A 19784-nucleotide genomic window follows, 5' to 3' on the forward strand; every position below is an offset into this window, starting at 1 on the left:
ATCAGGTTAAATGATAGCATTTCAACCTTTTGAGTCCATTTCCTTGCTTTCCTGCTGAATTAATTGTGAAAATGAGTGGTCTCCGTTTTGGCTGAAGGTGCTTGTTAAAAGTTAACCAGAGTTCCTTGGGAGTAGTTTGTTGAGAAATGAGACTAGGGAAAAATAAAAGTATTGAATGACGACTTGAGTTTTGTCAAAATTACATTTTTAAAAGCTTTAGTGTTTTAGAAATGATGAAAAGTTACAGACAAATGCAGCCATGTGAAATTGCCCTTCATGTCTCACGGATGTTTATGACCTTCGTTGAGATCATACACAAAATCAAGAACACCAGTACAGAAAGAGAAGCTATTTAAAGGATGGACCTGACAGGAGTAGACAAGCAGTGCCAATGACCTAGAGCAGTTAGAGCAGAAAAATGAGCTACTTGACCTATCAATCTTTCAAGATTGAAAGAAGATCATGATTTAAGATGTTTCCTTGTAGGATTAGAGGTTTGTGGGCATTAATACAGAGAAAGTTTGAGGCTTGCTACATGTGGTTAGTATAGTTGAGAATGTAGTTTTTGGGATAAAACAGGAAGTGTAAGTAGTGGTAGGGTTATAAAGGACTTGACAACTGTTTTGAAGAGGTAAATGTGTACATGTACGTAACTTGCCAGGATTGCTGTCCAACATGCTTCAAATGAAGTTTCCTACAAAGTTAGCTGTTTTCATTATTTGTTCTGAAAGCAAAAAGGAGAAAAGAGGAGGAACTAGCAAATGAAATGCAGAAAAGAAAGGAGGTGTTGGAAGCCAAGAAGAAAGAAAAGGAGGATAAAGAAAAGAAAAAAGAAGAGTTGAAGAAAATATTAGAAGAGGAGAAAATGAAAAGGAAAGAAGAAAAGGAACGTCTTAAATTGGAGAAAGAGAAGGTAATTGGTTAAAACCTACAGGAAAAAGTGGAAAATGCTGTTAATTTTTTCACATTTCTTCAATTTCAAAGATTGACTTGCTGTACTCGGCGCAATACATTTGCACTGAACTCGTGCCGAGTTCAGTTTTCACACTTTGCGCTGTTTGTCGTAGAATTCCTACAGTATGGAAGCTGGCCATTTTAGCCCAACATGTCCACACCTATCCTCCGAAGAACATGTCACCTAGTCCCAACCCCACAACCCTGCACTTCCCTTGGCTAATCCACCATACCTACATGTTCTTGGACACTATGGGCAATTTAGTCTGATCGGTCCACCTAACCTGGACATCTTTGGACTGTGGAAGGAAACCAGAGCATGGGGAGAACATGGAAACTCCACACACATGCCTGAGGTGGAATCGATCCCAAGTCCTGGTCTTGAGGCAGCGGTGCTAACTAGTGAGCTATGGTGCTGCTTACAATGTTTAATTATTATTATAGCTAACCAGAAGTAACTTGATTTGGAGTAGTATGTCTGCTCCTTTTCTTTTTTAAAAACAAAATGGAAATTTTATTTGTGGAGGAACTATGGAATACTAGTTCGTGTTTTCTGTATATGTCACCACTTACGTTATGTATTTTCATAGGAAAGAGAGAAATTACGAGAAGAAAAGAGGAAATATGCTGAATATCTCAAAGAATGGAATAAACCCCGTGAAGATATGGAGTGTGAAGACCTGAAGGTACTGGTAATGAATGTTGTATGATCAAGACCTAATGTATTATTTGGGAGCTTTGGTTATAAAGTTTGAGTTAAAGCAGTTTCTGGTTTTCAGTTCTGTGAATGTGACGTTTAAAAACAGTCACTGACTGATTAATCATTTTTTCTTCTTTTGACTGCATCTACCATGCATTTGCCCACTGAAGAAACCTATCCAAATCACACTTTTTTCCACTTAGACTCGTACAGCGTAAAATACACCCTTTGATCCAACCAGTCCATGCGGAACGTAATCCGATACTCAACTTGTCCCACCTGCCTGCTTCTAGCTGCCGTCCATCCAAACACTTAATATTTGTGTACTGTTTCAGTATCTTTTTTAAAAGTTGTAACTCTGCCCACATCTCCCACTTCCTCGAAGTTTGATTCCACGTGGGAAGTGCCCTTTTTTAAGAAAAATGTCCATCTTATCTTTTAAACAATCTCTCTACTCAATTTAAATGCCCCCCCATCTTGAAATCCCCCATCCGAGGAAAACCAACTCGTCCCCCACCCTGCGCCCCCCTGCCCACAACCTGTTCTTCCTCTCACCTATTCCCTCGTCCCAACTCAAGCCGCACCCTGTTTTTTTTCCTATTAACCTCATCCCGCCCCCTTTAACCTGTCTGTCCTCCCTGGACTGACCTATCCCTTCCCTACCTCCCCACCTACATTTACCTCTACTCGCTCCATCCGTGCCTCTTTGACCTGTCTGTCTCCACTTCACCTATCTTCTCCACTATCCATCTTGGATCCACCTCCCCCCGTCTCCCTATTTATTTCAGAATCCCCTTCCCCCATTTCTGAAGGAGGGTCTAGGCCCGAAATGTCAGCCTTCCTGCTCCTCTGATGCTGCTTGGCCTGCTGTGATAGTCCAGCTCCACACCTTGTTATCTCTGCCTACCATTAACCTCATTTTTACGTATCATGACTTGATAAAGGTCACCCGTCTACCTTCTATGTTCCAATGACAAAAGTCCCAGTTTAGCTAACCATTCTGGCAATATACTGGGTAAGTCTTCTAATAATATCATCTGTGCATCCTCATCACAGTTCATTCTTCTCACTGGTCACCCTCCAATCCAGTTTATCTGCAAACCTGCAACTCCATCAACTAAATCACAAATATGTATTGGCCCTTCTTTTTATGTAAACCATTTGTCACTGTATGCCACTCAGACCTATTTATTCCTGCAGCTGCTTGTCTGATAAACAGTTCACGATTCATGTCTGACACTACTCCAAATACTGTGCGCTTTAATTTTATATGCTGTTGTTTTATGTGGGACTGGATCAGGCTTAGCAGTTTGATAAGTCAAAAGAGCAGCCTTCAGAATGTTAACTCTGGTCCCAGAAGCCTCAAGTCACTGTTCTAGATTGATATCCAGTGGACTGAATTAATTTTGATTGTCTGGGTCATGTGAGAACAAACTAGGGTAATGTTTGCTCATCGATACACACAATGTTACATTAACAGCCAAGAGGAGCAGCTTACTTAGACTCCTGGGTACTTTGTGCAGAAATACTCTTTAAAACGTTGTCAAGTCCAGCTTGTGGATTAGGTTTGGAATGGGTCCACGTGACTAACTTTTCTCTCTTTTTTTCAAAAAGAGATGGTGTCTGCCATAGAGTTGGATTAAGAAAAATCCCAAGCGCTGGATCTGCAAGTTAACTAAAACCAAAGGGACAAGAGTGCTGCCACTCTGTTAGTTGAAAGCACATATTGGCCATGATCTACCACACTGTACAAATGGTTGTGAAAGATGATTCCTGGAGCTGAGTGCAGCAGACATGGGATCTTGCCTTGAGGGTTGAAAGTTATAAAATAAGCTTTATCAGTAAAGAGGTTACTGGTTGATTTTCGAATGTAAATTATCGGATGTTCACAAGACCTTTTTTCCTCAATAGGAACTCCCGGTTCCAATGCCTGTGAAGACCAGGTTACCACCAGAGCTTTTCGGTGATGCATTAATGGTTCTGGAATTTTTACATGCATTTGGAGACCTCTTTGACCTCCAGGATGAGTTCCCAGATGGCATGACTTTAGGTAATGATTCTGACTTAAGTACATGGTGTAATTGAAATATACTGCATTGGGAGCGTTTTTGGTTGAAAGCCTGCATTTTTATTTCCAGGTTCATTGTACCATAAAATTTGCATTTTGTCTTTCGGTTTGAAATGGTCACAAAGTATCATTCATTGTCAGCCTCTAATGAGCTTCATGATAATTGTGTTTAGATCTTGATTTTCTTGTGCCGATGCTTTCAGATTGTGTTGAAATTGATAAGTGTCGGTCATGGTGTACTAGTTTAAAATCTGTGCTCCCCATAAAGCTGTTAGTGTTGATGAATGGGTTTACAGCTGCAAGGATATAATTGTAAAGTTGCTGTAATATTTCATTTTGACTCTGTTAAAGTGTAGCTATAATATGCGAGCAGTGGGAAGCCAACTAGAAAGTGTAATAGTGAGTAGCATGGAAAAACAAATGTGTTCATATTGTTGTTGAGCTTCTCTAGTGGTGAGAGTGCATTCATCTCCTGATTTGAGCCTTTGAGATCAAGGTTTCTGAAGTCATCTCATTGTGGCCCCTCAGTCCTCCTTGAGGGTTGTGACAGGTGCAGAGGGATGGCAGAGTTGTGGGGGGAGAAGGTTGCAACCCCCATTTTGGAAATTATTCTGAATGATTATAAGCATTTGCGAGGTCAAGAGGTAAGCTGCTTGTCTGTGTCCAGACATTTCACCCAGTTCTGTTTGGTTGAAATGTTGATAATGAATGCCTGCTCCTGTTAAAGTTCTGTATTAACAGGCAATATCTTGTCTTGAAAGTTTTTTTGTGTTTTTGAAGCCCTTGTCATGTTTTGTTTCTCAATAATAATGTTGGACCGTAGTGAGAAATTGAGTTCTGGTAATAGTGAATGGTTGCATAACCTGTATGCATATGTAGGTTAGAGCTTAATGCAATTGGACTTAGATAGACAGATTCTTCTTGTTCTCTTGGAAAAGAAATTGTTCTCAATAATGTGTTTAAAATTGTAGCTCCAAGCTTTATTAATAATGCTTTATTTAAAGATTTTTTTATTGTTCTTGAGTGTTCAAAGGTTATATTTGAGTGCTGGTCACTGACAGGCCAGTTTGTCTAAGTTGGCTTCTTTTTCACTAAATCATAACCGTAATTTTTAGGTCTAGTTTAGAGTGCAAATGGTCATCATATTGCTGCAAGGTTTCTGGAGAATCTAATTTGTTTCTGATTTAATTCACAGAAATTCTTGAGGAAGCACTGGTTGGAAATGACACTGAAGGGCCACTCTGTGAATTGCTGTTCTTTTTCCTAACTGCAATTTTTCAAGCACATGCTGAGGAAGAGGAAGTAGCTAAAGAACAGTTAAAAGAAACAGATCCTAAAGGTTGGAGATGATTCTATGTCTGCAAGTTATTTCTGAAAGGAGTATAACCAGCAAATTGTGTATGATTGTGTATTGACATCATTCTGCTTTTCAATCTTATTGATATGCTGGAATGTCAACAAAACAATCTAAATTCACAGCAAGGTGACGCACCTTAGGAATTAGATTTTGATTGGATCCAAACATAGTTCAGTTTATCCTGTTCACTGCCCTTAATTTCTTATCTTGATTTAAAGCTGCACAAACTTGTCTAATTTCCAGGCAATTCAGTCTGGTTTGCAGGATCTCTCATTTTAACATGCCTGTTGCATATCTGGGTATTATTTTTGTGTATTTTTGCTGCACTCTCTGCAAGGTTTGCATATCCGTGCTAAGATTTGGTGCTACGTGCTGTGGGATTTTAGCTCTGTTCTGTTTGTCTGTTTTGGATTCATCTGTTTCTAGCCTTTACCATTTTGGGATTGCCATGTTTTGTGCTTTGTTAGGTCTGAAATGGATTGTTATATTTGCCTAACTGGAAGTTTAGCTGTCTGTTATACTTGAGTCCATCCTTGCAGCTGTACTGTCATGCTGCCATGGTGGCAAATTAGGATTGTAGCTCTTCACCGTTTCAGTATATAATGGTCTTTGTGAAGTTCGGAAAAATAGATGGTGGTATCATTGGAAGAAACTGTTCTTGTAAGGGTATGCGTTGAGATTATTTTCACTAGCAGTAGAAACCAAAACACTCCTTAATTTTAGGATTAAGGAGCTGATAACTTAACGGAGTAAAGATTTCTTGAGAGTTAAGTTATTTTGAGATTATGCATCTCAGTTTTATGGCGGTGCCCTTGTACATAGTACAAAAGCTAAGATTTTTTTTGTCCCTGAGAAGCTGGGAAGATGCAGGTGAGGCTGAAGGTCACAGAATAACAGATTGGTGGGACTTCATGGTGTGCTCCTATTTCTGGAATTAATGTACATAACTCCCCTACTATTCTTCAAAATAGTCTCCTGGCATTGTATGCTTTCAACCTAAGTGTATTTCAGTTCAGTGTTTCATTGGAAAATGCTACCTTCCATCAATACGGACTGCAGAGCTACCTCAACTATTGTGGAGTGTCATTGTTAACTTTGATTTTTGTTTTTGTTCAGCCTCTAGCAGTATATGTGGTCACAAACATCTGACTTTGACTTAGCGTCATTAAGGATGCAGTGAATATCTCATGGGTCTCCAAGCAAATGGTGCACATTAGGTTGCATCAAAAAATTACCGCAAGCAACAAAGAGACTGAACAAAATTGAATTGCAAACTGAGTTTGTATACATGCAGACGATGGATCATTAAATGTATTTTGGCACGTTAATGTTTTAAAATAGAGCATTTTTGAGTAATTGCTCAAATTGTTCATGACCTTGCCTTTTGATAACACACAGTTTGAATCTTTGGCATATTTAATCATGTGTATCTTTGTATGCAGATTTAACTGATGCTTTGGATGAAGATCTTGATTCTACAAAAAGTGCCGTCTCTGCAGTTGCTGCTTTTGCTGCTGCGTGGCCCCAGCTCTATCAAGGTGGTACCTATTGTCTAATGTTTTTGTTTCTAATGGGAAAACATAATTTAGTTTAACAGGGTAATGTTGCAGAACATGTTTTCCCACTTGTTTGTCACAGGCTGCACGTTGCATGATTTGGATCTTGATAGCTGCACGTTGTCAGAAATCCTCCGACTTCACATCCTGGCAGCAGGAGCAGATGTGACACCAGCAAATGCTAAATATCGTTATCAGCAACAGGGTGGATTTGATGCCACAGATAATGCCTGTGTCGAATTCAGGCTGAGTAATCCAGGACTGTTGAAGAAGTTAACAAATACTCCAGTATATGACTTGACAGCAGGTAATTATGGTGGTGTTCATAATCAAATTTGAGTTGTTTTTCTGTTTTCTTTTGTTTTCCCCCCCAGAAATTTGAGTCTGGTCTTTGGCTAAAGCTGTGCAAATGTTGCATCATGATTTTTTTTTAAAAGATATGAAACTGTAGTTTCTTCAGGTTAAAAGTTGCCACTTCTGTGACACTGCCATGAAAATGAAGTATGCAGGTCTAGGCATGCACAGTTTCATTTTTTAAATTGGTATTTGAAATCAGTTTAATCATCAGAACTAATAAACTTATTCTTGGATGGCAGGACTGTCACCAAGTTTTGAAGAGAGGTGATCGCATTGAAAGTTGCAAAATAATCTAAGTGTGTTGAACAGGGTGGGTACAGGTCTGGTGGCTGGGGAGGTTAGAACCAGAGGGCACAATTTATAAGGAAGGGGAAATTCCTCTAAAGTCAGATCATTATTTTTACTCAAATGATTGTGAACCTTTGGAATCCTCTACCACAGAGGGGTGTGGAGGCTCATAAAAGGTAACAGTTTTGATCAGCCACAATTATAATGAATGGCAGAACAGATCAGAGGATGAATATCTTCCTCCAGTTTCTACTTTGCAAAATTGGCTCAATCAGTAAACACAAAGCATAAATGTTTGCATTTTGAAGTGACAGGCAGCTGTTCGGTCCAGGACCCCCGTCTAAATGTTGCCCCATGCTTGAGGCCCCACTGAGTGTCGTACCTTATTTCATGGCTTAAAAATTGTTAACAGTGGACAGAAAATTTGGGAAGCCTGTTGTAATTACTTTTTTTTGTTAGCGGAGAAGCTGAAGGTGCTGCATGCTCTGTGTGGACAGCTGCTGACTCTGGTTTCCACAAGGGATTTCATTGAAGATAACGTAGAGATTCTAAAGCAGACAAGGCAAGAATTTAGAGAACTGAAAGCTGAGCAACACCGCAGAGGGAGAGAAGAGGCTGCAGCAAGGTATGGTCTAATAAACAGATGCCAGTGAAAATTGCTGTACAAGTGGTGTCATTGCAATCCATGAATAAATTACAATTGTGCATGAGGAATATTGTATTCACCTAGTACCTTGCATGGCCCCAGGCTAGTTGCCAGTGTATTCAGAGCAAATGAATTACGTTTGTGGCACCGTCACCCTTTTTTGTTTGCAACATTACTGTCTGTCTCTATGCAAACAGCAAGGTTCGTGCAGTCGATATAAGCCAATAGTCAGTTTTTGTGCCTATTAACTGCAAGTGAAGTTCAAGTATGTTGCAAAGTTGCCCCTTTTTTAAAAACAATAACTGGGACTTGAACTCTCCCATTTTCTCTCAGCTGTTTCCTCTCCCTCTCCCTCTTCTCTGTTTTCCTCTTTCCCCCTCATTTAGCCCCCCCCACTTTCATTTTCTCACCCCTCCTCTCGCCCTTGTTTGCCCAGCTCAATTTTGTTAATTTCACCGAAAACCCTGTACGGTTATGGTGAAGTCTGTTTTCTAAATAGTATGTTTTTGCCAACTTATTCATCTTGCTTCCTTTACTGCCTCATCTCATTTTAGACCATTTTTTTGAGTGTATTGCAATTCACTAATGATGCTTCATTTCGGAATTCCATTTTCAAAATCTTTACACTTCTTCCGACAAACCAGAAACAAATAACTGCAAGCTGATTTATTTGGTGAAGTTAAATCGAAATGGAGACTTTTGTATTTGCAGCCAGTTTACCTGATGTGGATTTTCGAAGTGTTTCAGAACCCTGCTGTCAAGGTATCTTCCTTCTAATAGCCTGTCTTCCTGATGAAGTTCTCCTGCTATTTACTACTTTTCCAATTGTAACTTAAAAACTATGATCGTTGTCTCTGAAATAAACAGAAAAATGTTTTCCATTCATGGCAGAAAATAAAGCACCCATGTGACCTAACAATATTCTAAAATTCTTTGCTATGGTTTGTTTTTGTTTTGTATTAGCATTATTAAAAAAATTCTGCTCGTACTGTAGATATCGCAAGAAAAAAGAAGAGCGACTGAAAGAACAAGAACAAAAGATCAGGGATCGGCATGAACAAATGAAAGAGGAACAGAAAAACCTGAAAGAAAGTGCAGTGTAAGTTTTTCTTAAATGTTGATTTATTTAGAGAGGTACACACAAGATATCAATTTAAAATATGTTGCTAATATTCATGTATTCTGGATATGTTTTTAAATGTAATGGTTTAAAAATCTAAAAAATTTAAAAGTTTGCAGATAGACCACTAGTTGTCCAAATTGTCTATTATACTATACAGCATAGTTTTGGTGCCATGTTGGGAAGAGGGAAAGATCAGATGGAGCATATTCTTAAGAGGGATAAGGATTGTAAGACAACAGATGGAGAGTTTTTGAGAAGGATAGTGGTAAAATGAGTTCCCATGAATGAAGAAGCCATGTAGAACAGCTACTCTATTGTAAAGGATCAGAGGTTATACCTTGGAAACTAAGATTGGAGGCAAGTATTAATGTTGAAGTGAGACTGGATATTCTGAGTTAGGTATCCCAGGCATTTGGAGCAGCCAAAGTGGCAGAGTCTATCTAATGCACTGTTTTGGAATATAAAAATGATTTTTGTGCTCAACCATTTAATTTTATCTTTGGTCTAGTTTGCTGTGAATGTATTGTCTAAACAATTTAATACTTAGTTGAATTATATTTCATCTTCAACACTTCACTTCAACTGCTTCCTTTTTAAAGCAAGAATTGAGGTCTTGTGCTTTGCCTTGCTTTATGACATCTGATATAGCTGTTACTTAAGAAAAGCACCACCACTCGCTCGTGTAATAAATCTCCAAATCCCAGTTCTACCAAGCTCTTTAATTCTTGTTAAAAGAATATGTACATCAGGTTTTATATTAAATACGTACTCCAGGAAAAGTTGTTTCAAACAAATGGCAGAAAAGAAATATGGATTGCTGATTCACAATTTTATATAATGTAAGCTGCAGCCACCTTTTAAAAATTTCCATATCATACAAACAGGATGGGAAACAAATATTGTAGGTGAAGGGAAGAAGTCGAGCATGGTTCTAGTACCAGTCCGAATCCTTCGTGTCAGTAATACTTTCATGAGATCATAGATTCCCTATAGTGTATGAGCAGACCATTCGGCCCATGGAGTCACATTGACCCTCAGAATATCCTACCCAGACCCGCAAACTCACCTAGTATGCTTATCCCTGGACAGGATGGGCAATTTAGCATGGCCAACCCATGTAACCTGCACATCTTTAGATTGTGGGAGAAAATGGCACACCTGGAGGAAACCCACACAGACACAAGGAAAGCATGCAAACTCCACACAGACTGTCCGGAAAGTGGCACCAAAGGCAGATCCCTGGAGCTGTGGCGCTCGTGCTAAATGCTGAGCCACAGTTCTTTCCAACTCGTTGCTCTCGACTTGAGGTCGCAGGTGCATGGATTCTCGGTCTTTCACTGGTTTTGGATCCGCCCTCTTTTGAGTTCCTCTGAAGGTGGAATTCTTTCCTTCACCCTTTGCAGACAGAGCAGCTTATGCAGCAAATAGAGTATAGTAATCTATGAGGAATTAACTTCTGCCTCACCACACGACGAAGCAAGAGAAGTGGAGGTTTTCTGTTTGCAAACTGGATGGTCATACCCTACCCACTGACATTATTCTGTGCTGTTCCCCTATCCCTTGGCTAAGGTGGCTGGCCACTATGACCTAAAAGCTTGATTCTTCTGGGAGAACCTGTTTATCCTTCTGAACTGTACTCAGTAGCTAAAAATGATGTTTATCTGATGTGTTGTAAATGCCGTGTATAAACATTCTATCATTAATATAACAAAGTTCTTTCTGGGCACTCAGTTGCAGTCATACATTTTCTTAGCATTTATCCATGTTCCAGATGACTTTCTTCCATCTGAAAAGAAACTGCATTCACACAAGTGATCCACATCAGCCTGTGCTAACCGAGTATGTGAATGAAATCTTGCAGTAGCAAGGGCTTTCGTACTATGTGTAGCCCCTGCCTTGCGTTTTTAAAGCAGGATAGTTAGATTTCATATTTTCCAATGACATTCCAAGTCTAGTAGTTTTGTGTACAAGTTTACTTTGGTACAACTTTGTTACAGCGTCAGATTTTGTTTGCAGTAAGGTAAAAAAAGACTTCACATTGTATACAGCTAAAAGTTAGGACCCAGAGAGACGCCCCACCCTTTGATGCGATTGGTCAGTGGTGCCTCTGGTTGGATCTGTGCGATGGGCTCTGAGGGAAGGACAGGCAGGTGGTTCTGTCCCATGGTGTGATGTTTTCACAGACTTTTTAATGATAAGGGTGGTCACTTCTATTGCCTGAAACTGGCTTGAATCCTTTCTTAGTGATTGATTTTTTTTCTACACATGTTGATCCATAGCTACTATGGAATCTATATGATTGTGTAGAATCTTAACTAAAATCTACTCTTAATATTGTTGCAGGTTAATTTAAATAATTTGAAATAATTATGTAGTGTAAAACATTGTTACCTGTCTAAGAAATTGTGGCTATGCATTCCATCCCAGCCAGTAACCTTGATTAAACAATCTTGATTAAACTTTACTTGCTGAGACTACATGAAAATGTTTTCTCAAAGCACTCTGTCTACTGTTGGCAATCTTTTGCTGAGTTAATCTGGGGCAGTTGTCAGCAATTTTGTGCAGCTCTGTTAGGGCTACCCATGACCATGTCTTTGCACTGGACATGGGCCAGTAAAAGTTCACAAGATTGGCTCATGGGCTAAGGAGGCTGTTTTATGAAATTCTGCCTGTTCTAAACTGGAGAGAAATGTGCGGGGTCTGGAAACATTCTCAAGGTACTTGACTGTGCAAGCAAGAAGGATGTATTTTTCCTGAGTGAGATTAAGAATGTGGCGGCAGAGACTGAAGTTAAGGGTGCCAACATCTCAAACTTAAATGAGAAATGTCTTCATTATGATAGAAGCTTGAAAATATTTTGAATTGTCTATTGCAGAGATCATAGGACAAGAGCAGAAGTAGGCTATTAATCAGGTGTCCACTGACATTGAGATGATGGCTGATAATCTAAACTCTACTTGTTCAATTAACTTTTCCTCTCCTGATTTCAAATCTTTGTCCTGTTTGTGAAGGTACTTGGCAACTCAACCTTGTCAGCCCTTTAATTCCATTGATTCACAGATCTTAAAATAAAACTTCCTCCTCCATTGTCTTAAATGGGGTGACTGTGTGTTCTGAAACTAGTCCTAGATTCTCCCACAAAGGATAAAGTCTTTGCATCTCTCCGGTTATACCCTGTAAGAATCTTCCAGTAAAATCTTCTCTCATTCTTCTAAACTGCAATGAGTACAAACCCACTTACTCTAAAAATTCCTCCATAACTACAATCAGCCTGTTAACCTTCTTTGGACTACCTCCAATACCAGTATATCTTTCCTCAGATAAGGGGCCCAAAATCTGTTTACAGTATACAAATTTTGATCTGACTGGTTGCTTGTGTTGTTTGAGCAAGACTTCAGTATTTTTATACCCATTCCCTTTTGAAATAAGGCCAGTGTTGTATTTGTCTTCCTAATTGCCTGCTGAGCTTGGATTCTAGGTTATTTTGAAATTCATACTAGGGCTGGAAATCCCCATCTGCAACTTTCAGTAGTCTTTCCCCATTTAAATATCATTGCTCACTGCTTCTTACCAACGTGCAAAACCTACATTTTCTCATTACAAATTTTTGCCTACCAGCTTAACTTGTCTGTTTCTGATACCTGAATGTTTTTTGTTTTTGTTTTTTGTTTTGTTTGGTTTGTCATCTCCATGACTTGCTTTCCCACCTGACTCTGTCAGCCAAAAACTTGTCAATCCATTTGAAAATAATTGAAGGCTATGGACTTTTTTGGTGTCTTGGATTTGAGCAGAGTGTAGGTGATTAAGTCCTGCTGAGCATCAGCTTAGGGATTTGGTCTACTCTTGTTAAATCCGACCTGTTCAGATATTATGACCAACCCATGGAGTTGAACCTAAACCACCTGGCTCAGAAGTAGGGACACTAGAGTTCACTATTCTCCAACTCTAATGTACATTTATCATTATGATTATTGTCATAAGTGTCTTCCCACAAAGTGGTTTAGTGAACTGAATTAATATGGCCTCTCTTACCTGAAGTAAAAACTTAATAACTTGAAGTTCGACCACTGGTTGTTTCTGTAATTGAGTAGTAGGCGATTTTCTCATGGATTAATTTATAAAAGCTACATTGATCTTGAGCGCACAGTCAAAAACCATCTCAGCTGTTTGTCCGATACTTCACAAAGGACCCAAAGTCAGTGCAACTAGATTATGACTATTTATGGTTGTCAGACATAGAGCTTGTTGGAAACTCTTGGTCTTTTTTTCTCAAATGTTAAATCTGACTGTCCTATTTTGACCACCCTTCTGATTCTATTTCTATCCATCTCTTGATTTTAAGGTTTATTCTGTTTGCTAGTTAGCTTTTTTCTCCTTAGATTTGGCGTACATAATTGTTACTTTACTTCACTCTCTTTATTTCTTAGTGACAAATAATTTGGACTGAGCTGTAACATGGTGTTTATTGCAGTGAATATGTCACTAAGGTCTTTGGGGAAGAGGTAACAAACTAATCTAACTGTTAAGCAGCTTTATTGTGTACCTCACCCAAATAAGTGCAGACCCTAAACCGGGATTTATGCTTCCTAGCTTTGTTTATTGTATTATAAGAAATCTTGCCTTTACCCGTTTCAGTCCACAATCATTGATTAAAAAGGGCTGTTTTAAAAGCTAAGACTTCTAAAATTACTGAGCTTGTTAATGACAAGTAAATTGCTACTCATTGCAAGTGCTGTTCACACTGCTGTGTTCACTTAGTGAAGAGTAGGTTTGTAGATGTGCTGGTGCGAAGGGTATGTAAGAATGAAACTCTGGCCCACGGTAAGTAGCTTGTCTGTGGGCTGGTATCTCCTGACCTTCTGCCGACTGACAGCTATGACTCCCCAGTAGCTGAATGGCTGTTAGGTGTGTTGGTTTGGGCAGAGGCCATTCAACTTCTGGAAGGGAAGATGTTTTTGCTTTGCAGTAAAAAGGCAACACCAGCTCCAAACAACTTATTTTCTCTCTTCAGTTGTACAAGCTGTGACTGTAAATAAATCTGAGAGCTTTATATCTGAATCAGTTCTCTGTGCCTCCTGCAAAGAAGTGGAAAAAGAAAAGGAAGTTTGAGAAGCAGTAATTTAATCAGTGAAAAGAATTTCTTTGCAAGCCTTTTGGGCACAGGCCACAGCATTTCCAGTCTTGCCCTCTGCTCAAAAGTGTGTTAGAAGAAATTTTGAGCATTGATTTGAATTGACTACTAAGACCTCATCTGTGCTTGTGTCAATTTGTGTGTGCAGCAGGTAAATTTGGGGAGTTTATGGGTCTATAAAATTAACTTGTGATGACTCCAGGCATATTGGGGGACTTGATCTCCAATTCTAATCCATCAAGGTGTAACCTCCTTAAGGAGGCGAAATCACATGTTCTTGCTCGTAACTACCAACATCTCAGGAAAATGAATTGGATGGAATAAAAGTCAAATAGTTGAGATTCTGGAAATTGGAAGTTAACAGATTCTACCAGGGAAAAACTCTGCAATCTGGAAGCATCTGTGCAGAGGGGAGTGAAACTAATTTTGTTACATCAGGACATTTCACTCTTTTTTTTTTTGAAAAGTGTGCAAGACATATAGTGAATTCAATTTGGTCTCATCCAGTGATTGGCCAAGTAGAGATGTGTTGGAGAAACTCAATAGGCCTGCCAACGTCTGTGGAGAGAGTTCTGAAAAAAAATCTTTTTTGGACTCAACGTTAACTCTGTTCCCATCTCCACAGATGTTTCCAGACTCCAGTCTGTGTGCAGCAGTGACTTTGAGAATTTGAGGTTAGTGTTGGCACACTCATCAGCAGAATCTGAGCACCTGTGGGCCTTGCAGCTCAGCGGGCACACTGGTTTTGATTTGATCTTGTTGGAGGATAGGTAAATGGCCTAGTGACATTGTCATTGGACAAGTAATTCAGAAGGCCATATGGTGGAATTCTGAACTCTCTCTTCCTTTTTAAAGGAAGGAGGATTGCTCTCTTTTCCTGTCCTTGCCCAATGTGGTTGACTTAACTGCTATCTGAAGTGGCTGAGCAGACCATTCAGTTGCATCAAACTGGCAAAAAATTTCAAACGAATGAAACTGGATGGGCCACCTGTTGCTAACCTAGGCATGGGAAACGACAACAGATGTACATTGATTTATGACTCAGTGACAAAGTACAGTCACCCTTGAATACCTTTGTGGGAGTACATACTTCAGATGGTCTACAGCATTTCTTGTAGGCAGCTCATCACCACCTTGAGGTCAATGAAAGGAGAGAAGGTCCAGTGATGCCCATATGAAGTTGAAACAGCTGAGTATTGGACATTACAGTGCCAAGTGGATAGGTTCCCAGAACTTTTATTTTAACCTTCACTTGAAAGACTGGAGCAAGCCACTGGAAGAAAGATTGGAATGGGAACAAAGTGGTCAGTTAAAATGGCAAATGACTGACTCTGGGTGATGCAAATTGAGGATGTTGTAGAGGAGAGACTACATTTTTGAGCAGTGACTTAAAGTATGAGTAAATCACTGTTCTAGTTGGTGTTACTTTAGTTCTGGGTTATGGGAAAGGATGAGGACACAGGATTTTTTTGACTATTTGAGGCTGTAATATGGTTTCATGAACTCTTCACTGAGTTGTAGATTTTGGGCACCATGCAGGAAATTGGAGTTTGAGACTCAAGATCAGAAAATTTTATGTAATCACAGGGCAGGCTTATCTATTCCTTTGATATGTTACTTATAACGGGCGGTGTTTGTTTGTGTTCACCAAATGAAATGTGACTAGAACAATAGTCCAGGAAGAAGAAAACATTAGTATGGGAAGATAATAAAGGCTTTTTTACTTTCTTGTAAATGTGTATTTTTCTTTTGAAGTGAAGAGGGTACAACTCAGGAAGAACTTGATACCAGCACAGAGAGCCGTGTGTCTGCTCACAAGGAGAGAGGCCATGATACAGCAACAGAAGATGAGGAAGAATTGGGATCAAGTAAAAAGAATCAAAAAGGTTGAAAATCAAATAACTCTTTCCTGTCTTGACGTTTCCTTTTCCACTTTGACATGCCTAGGAAAATGTTTTAAGTTCCATTTTAAAAGTACGTGCACCGCAGAAAATCTGCATGGCAAGTAGTTGCACTTTTTTGTATTTGGCCACTTGTTTGAAAGGGAAATTTAAAGGTAAGATAAGGAAAAAGCATTTGTGATTTTGGATAGTTTGAACTTTAGTTAATGAAATGTAAGGGTGGGCATCATGCCAAATGGTTACCTCCTTGCTATAATCTGTCATTCAATCTGTTGGGACTGTATTTTGAGTTTTATTAGAAGCTTTCTAACTTTGTGTGTGTGTATGTATACATAGGAAAGAAAACTCAAATTGGGTTTAAAGGTGTACAGAATCACGAAGAAATTGAATCTGTGGTGGAAAGGAAAGAAATCTTAACTCCAGAGGAAGAAGAAGCTTTGAAACATGAGCAGCAGAAAAAGGAGAAAGAACTTGGAGGGAAAATTCAAAATGCCACATCCTGCACCAATATTCTGCCTTTGGGCCGTGACCGTTTGTACCGTAGGTATTGGGTCTTAAATTCTGTGCCTGGCTTGTTTGTGGAGGAAGACTATGAAGGTTTGATGGAGGACATGTTGCAGCCTTGTCCAGTCAAAACTCTGAGTGAGAACTTAGAGTCTCAGGGAAACAAACTTTATGATAAACCACAAGGCAGTGAATCCTCAGGGAACAGAGCTTCAGGGAAGATAGACCCAAAACAGCATGAGCCACATAACAGAAATGTTTCTCAGGACCAAAACTGTTCAGTTTCTCCTTGGCAATCACTGCAGCCATCTACCTCAAACCAGGACCAAATTCTTGATCCCAGTTGTACAGCAGAGTTGCACAGGCCAGTAAACAAGCCAAATCGATGGTGTTTTTACTCATCACCAGAACAATTAAATCAACTGATTGAAGCACTTAACTCAAGGGGAAATAGAGAGAACTCTTTGAAAGAAACTCTTCTCCAAGAGAAAGTCCGATTAACTGAGTTGCTTACTAACTTTCCTGTGGAAAGATTCAACATTCCAGGTAATGCCTTTTATTATAATGGCAGTTATTTAGCTTCAACATATTCTTACAGGTCAATGCTAATATTGTTACTGGGCTTGTTGGTACAGTACTTAAGCGTTGCTGAAAAATGACTTTTTTGTGGAAGCTTTTTGACTTGCTTTCAGGACCTTTAGCGAGCTTACAAATTAAACAGGGAAAACCATACTTCATAGTGAGGGGAGGGTGTCAATTGTTTGACAAGTGGATTCTAATTGATAGAGATATTGTCATGGTGAATGCCAAGTTAGTGATTGACAAACTGCTGACTTTGTTTAAATTTGATCCTGGTCTTGGTATTGCCCTGAGAAATGAACCAGCAAAATACCACTTTTCATTTTGAGTCAATGTGGTGGCATTTAGTCTGCATGTTCTTTCCATTGAACATCAAGGCCCTGTGTAGTATTAAATATAGCTTCTAGTATATCCAAGTATAGCACATTGCAATCCTGACTGCTGGTCCTAAATTGGTTGTTGGTTTAATACTTCACTTGTGCTGGACCATGTTTGTTGCCTTTATCCTATTGTGGAATTGCACCAAATATTGTAAACCACAGCAAGGAAAGTACTGACCATGACTAAACAGTCCATACTTGCAACAACCAGCCAAAGAGTTGTGATGTCTGGTACAGCCTGTTGGCTTTGGGCGTATAGCCTGCATACCTGGCATCACACTGGCACTGTAAATCATATACTACATTTTCCATTTGTGTTAGGCAGGATGATTTTTTTTTGCCTTGATGGCAGCCGCCTCTTATGGCGTTGCACCGTAGCAACATAGAGCGCTTGTTCAAACAAGTCCTGAAAGATGCCCAGTCTCTCGGTTTATGTTAGAATAGTGGGGTGTTCGAAAGTTTTGAGCACTAGGCAAAGCCAGCTGTCTTTTGCCATGACCATGTAGTAACAACAAAAATGTGTTTTGCGACTATAGGATGCTGCTTTCAAGCCAAAAATGCATTGTGCCTATTACACAGGGTTAAAGATACGAGTTTGTGCCGAAGTCATACGAAATAGCACATCGCTTGGTCAGGATGCAATAAGAAAGCTATTGATTTGTACCTGTAGCTTCCCAAAATTAGTTGCAATTATTGGGCAATGTCTACTGGATAGTATTCGGTCTGTGAAGATTAAACTACCAATTTAGGATTGTCAGTCCAGCATAGTGTTGTACACATGTGTATTAGAATCTTAGTATTCATACACAGAGCACTGTATTTTGCTAATGAAAAGATGCATACATCAGTACCTGTTTTGACCCAAAGAGGTGGTGGCTGTTTTGCTGGCTGATTTCTCAAGGCAATACACTGACTAATTGGAGTCGTCCTGCCTGTTTTAAATGTACATCAAAGCAAAACGAGGTGACAAACATGTCTGGGTAGCATGGCCTGCTGTGTTCGTCCAGCTCCACACTTGTTATATCAGATCCTCCAGCATCTGCAATTCCCCTATATCAATGTACATCAAACCTGATAATTAATTGTTTTCTCCATGATAAATGCCTCATAAAAATTAGCACTCTCAATTAACGTTGTGTGAGTGTTGGTTTCTCTTAAATTTGGTGTTCTTTCAGTTTGTCCTGATGAGTGCAAGGTGAAAAGCTTCAACAGTGCCTTTATAGCTGTACTGAAATACTATGCATTTTCATTTTACCTTTTGAAAAGCAACAGAATGAGTGGGTATTTGTGAATAAGCAGAGTAAGAGTAATCAAAATTTGAGGTAATTTGTAATTCTCTATAGCATTTTTATTTTGAGAAAAATTGTGTGCCTATGGCATTTCAGTTACTTACAATAAGGCTTCTATGTTCAGGGCAGCTGCACTGTTTTTTTTATTGCAGTTTTGTTCTAGCTTTTACATATGGTGGGTTATTTGTATGATGGTGAAACATGAATTTTTCAAATGATCCTTTTTTTTATTTAGCTGCGTAATGTTCGGATTTCAACGGTTACCCTCGTTATGAAAACAGATCTTTTTAAATGTAATCCTGTTATGTTTGGTTATATAACCAAATTACCAAAAGTGAAACTGCTGCTAAAAGCTGCATTCAGAGTGTTATATTAATGTCCCCTGTTCAAACAACTTAGAGTCATAGAATCATACAGCACAGAAGAAAGCCCTTCAGTCCAACTGTTCTATGCTGACCAAGTTACCCCAACCAAACTGGTTCCATTTGCCCGTGTTTGGCACATCTCCCTTTCTAAACCTTTCCTAGTCAGGTTAAAGCAGAAACGACTGTACATGCTCCATCAATGTTAATTGGCTGTAATGTAATTGACAAATAGAGAAGTACTATTTATAAAAGGTGAACTAGTGTTGGATATAATGCAATTCCATTGGTGCATGGAGGAGTAGGCATTACGATCACCTGATCGTTTCACAGGCTTGGTCATGAAGTGCTTTGAGAGGTGCAGTACAACCACCCACCTCCCCCAAAACAAATCGTCTTAACATTTTTCTACGTAAAGTGTTAAATTTACTTCTATTTCAATGTATAATTTGAACATTTACTCCAATTGTTATCCTTTGTGTTAGGCTTTTGAGTGTGTTTTTTATTATTTGAGTGATCTGCTCCTAACCCCACTTTTCACATGGGCCCTGTTATTTCTATCACATGGTTTTTGATAAAGCATTGTTGC

General features: G+C 39.2%; 1 protein-coding gene across 1 annotated transcript in view; it reads left to right on the forward strand.

The window, feature by feature from the left end:
* baz1a (bromodomain adjacent to zinc finger domain, 1A) overlaps positions 1–19784 on the forward strand; it is a 64168-nt gene that overhangs the window by 16825 nt on the left and 27559 nt on the right. The window contains exons 9-18 of the mRNA XM_048537922.2: positions 732–913; positions 1545–1640; positions 3566–3704; positions 4918–5061; positions 6522–6617; positions 6718–6942; positions 7740–7905; positions 8921–9025; positions 15936–16066; positions 16418–17131. Of these exons, the coding sequence (XP_048393879.1) occupies positions 732–913; positions 1545–1640; positions 3566–3704; positions 4918–5061; positions 6522–6617; positions 6718–6942; positions 7740–7905; positions 8921–9025; positions 15936–16066; positions 16418–17131 (1998 nt within the window). The remainder of the gene's footprint in view (positions 1–731; positions 914–1544; positions 1641–3565; positions 3705–4917; positions 5062–6521; positions 6618–6717; positions 6943–7739; positions 7906–8920; positions 9026–15935; positions 16067–16417; positions 17132–19784) is intronic.

Source organism: Stegostoma tigrinum, chromosome 10 (genome assembly GCF_030684315.1).
Source record: "Stegostoma tigrinum isolate sSteTig4 chromosome 10, sSteTig4.hap1, whole genome shotgun sequence".
Lineage (NCBI taxonomy): Eukaryota > Metazoa > Chordata > Chondrichthyes > Orectolobiformes > Stegostomatidae > Stegostoma > Stegostoma tigrinum.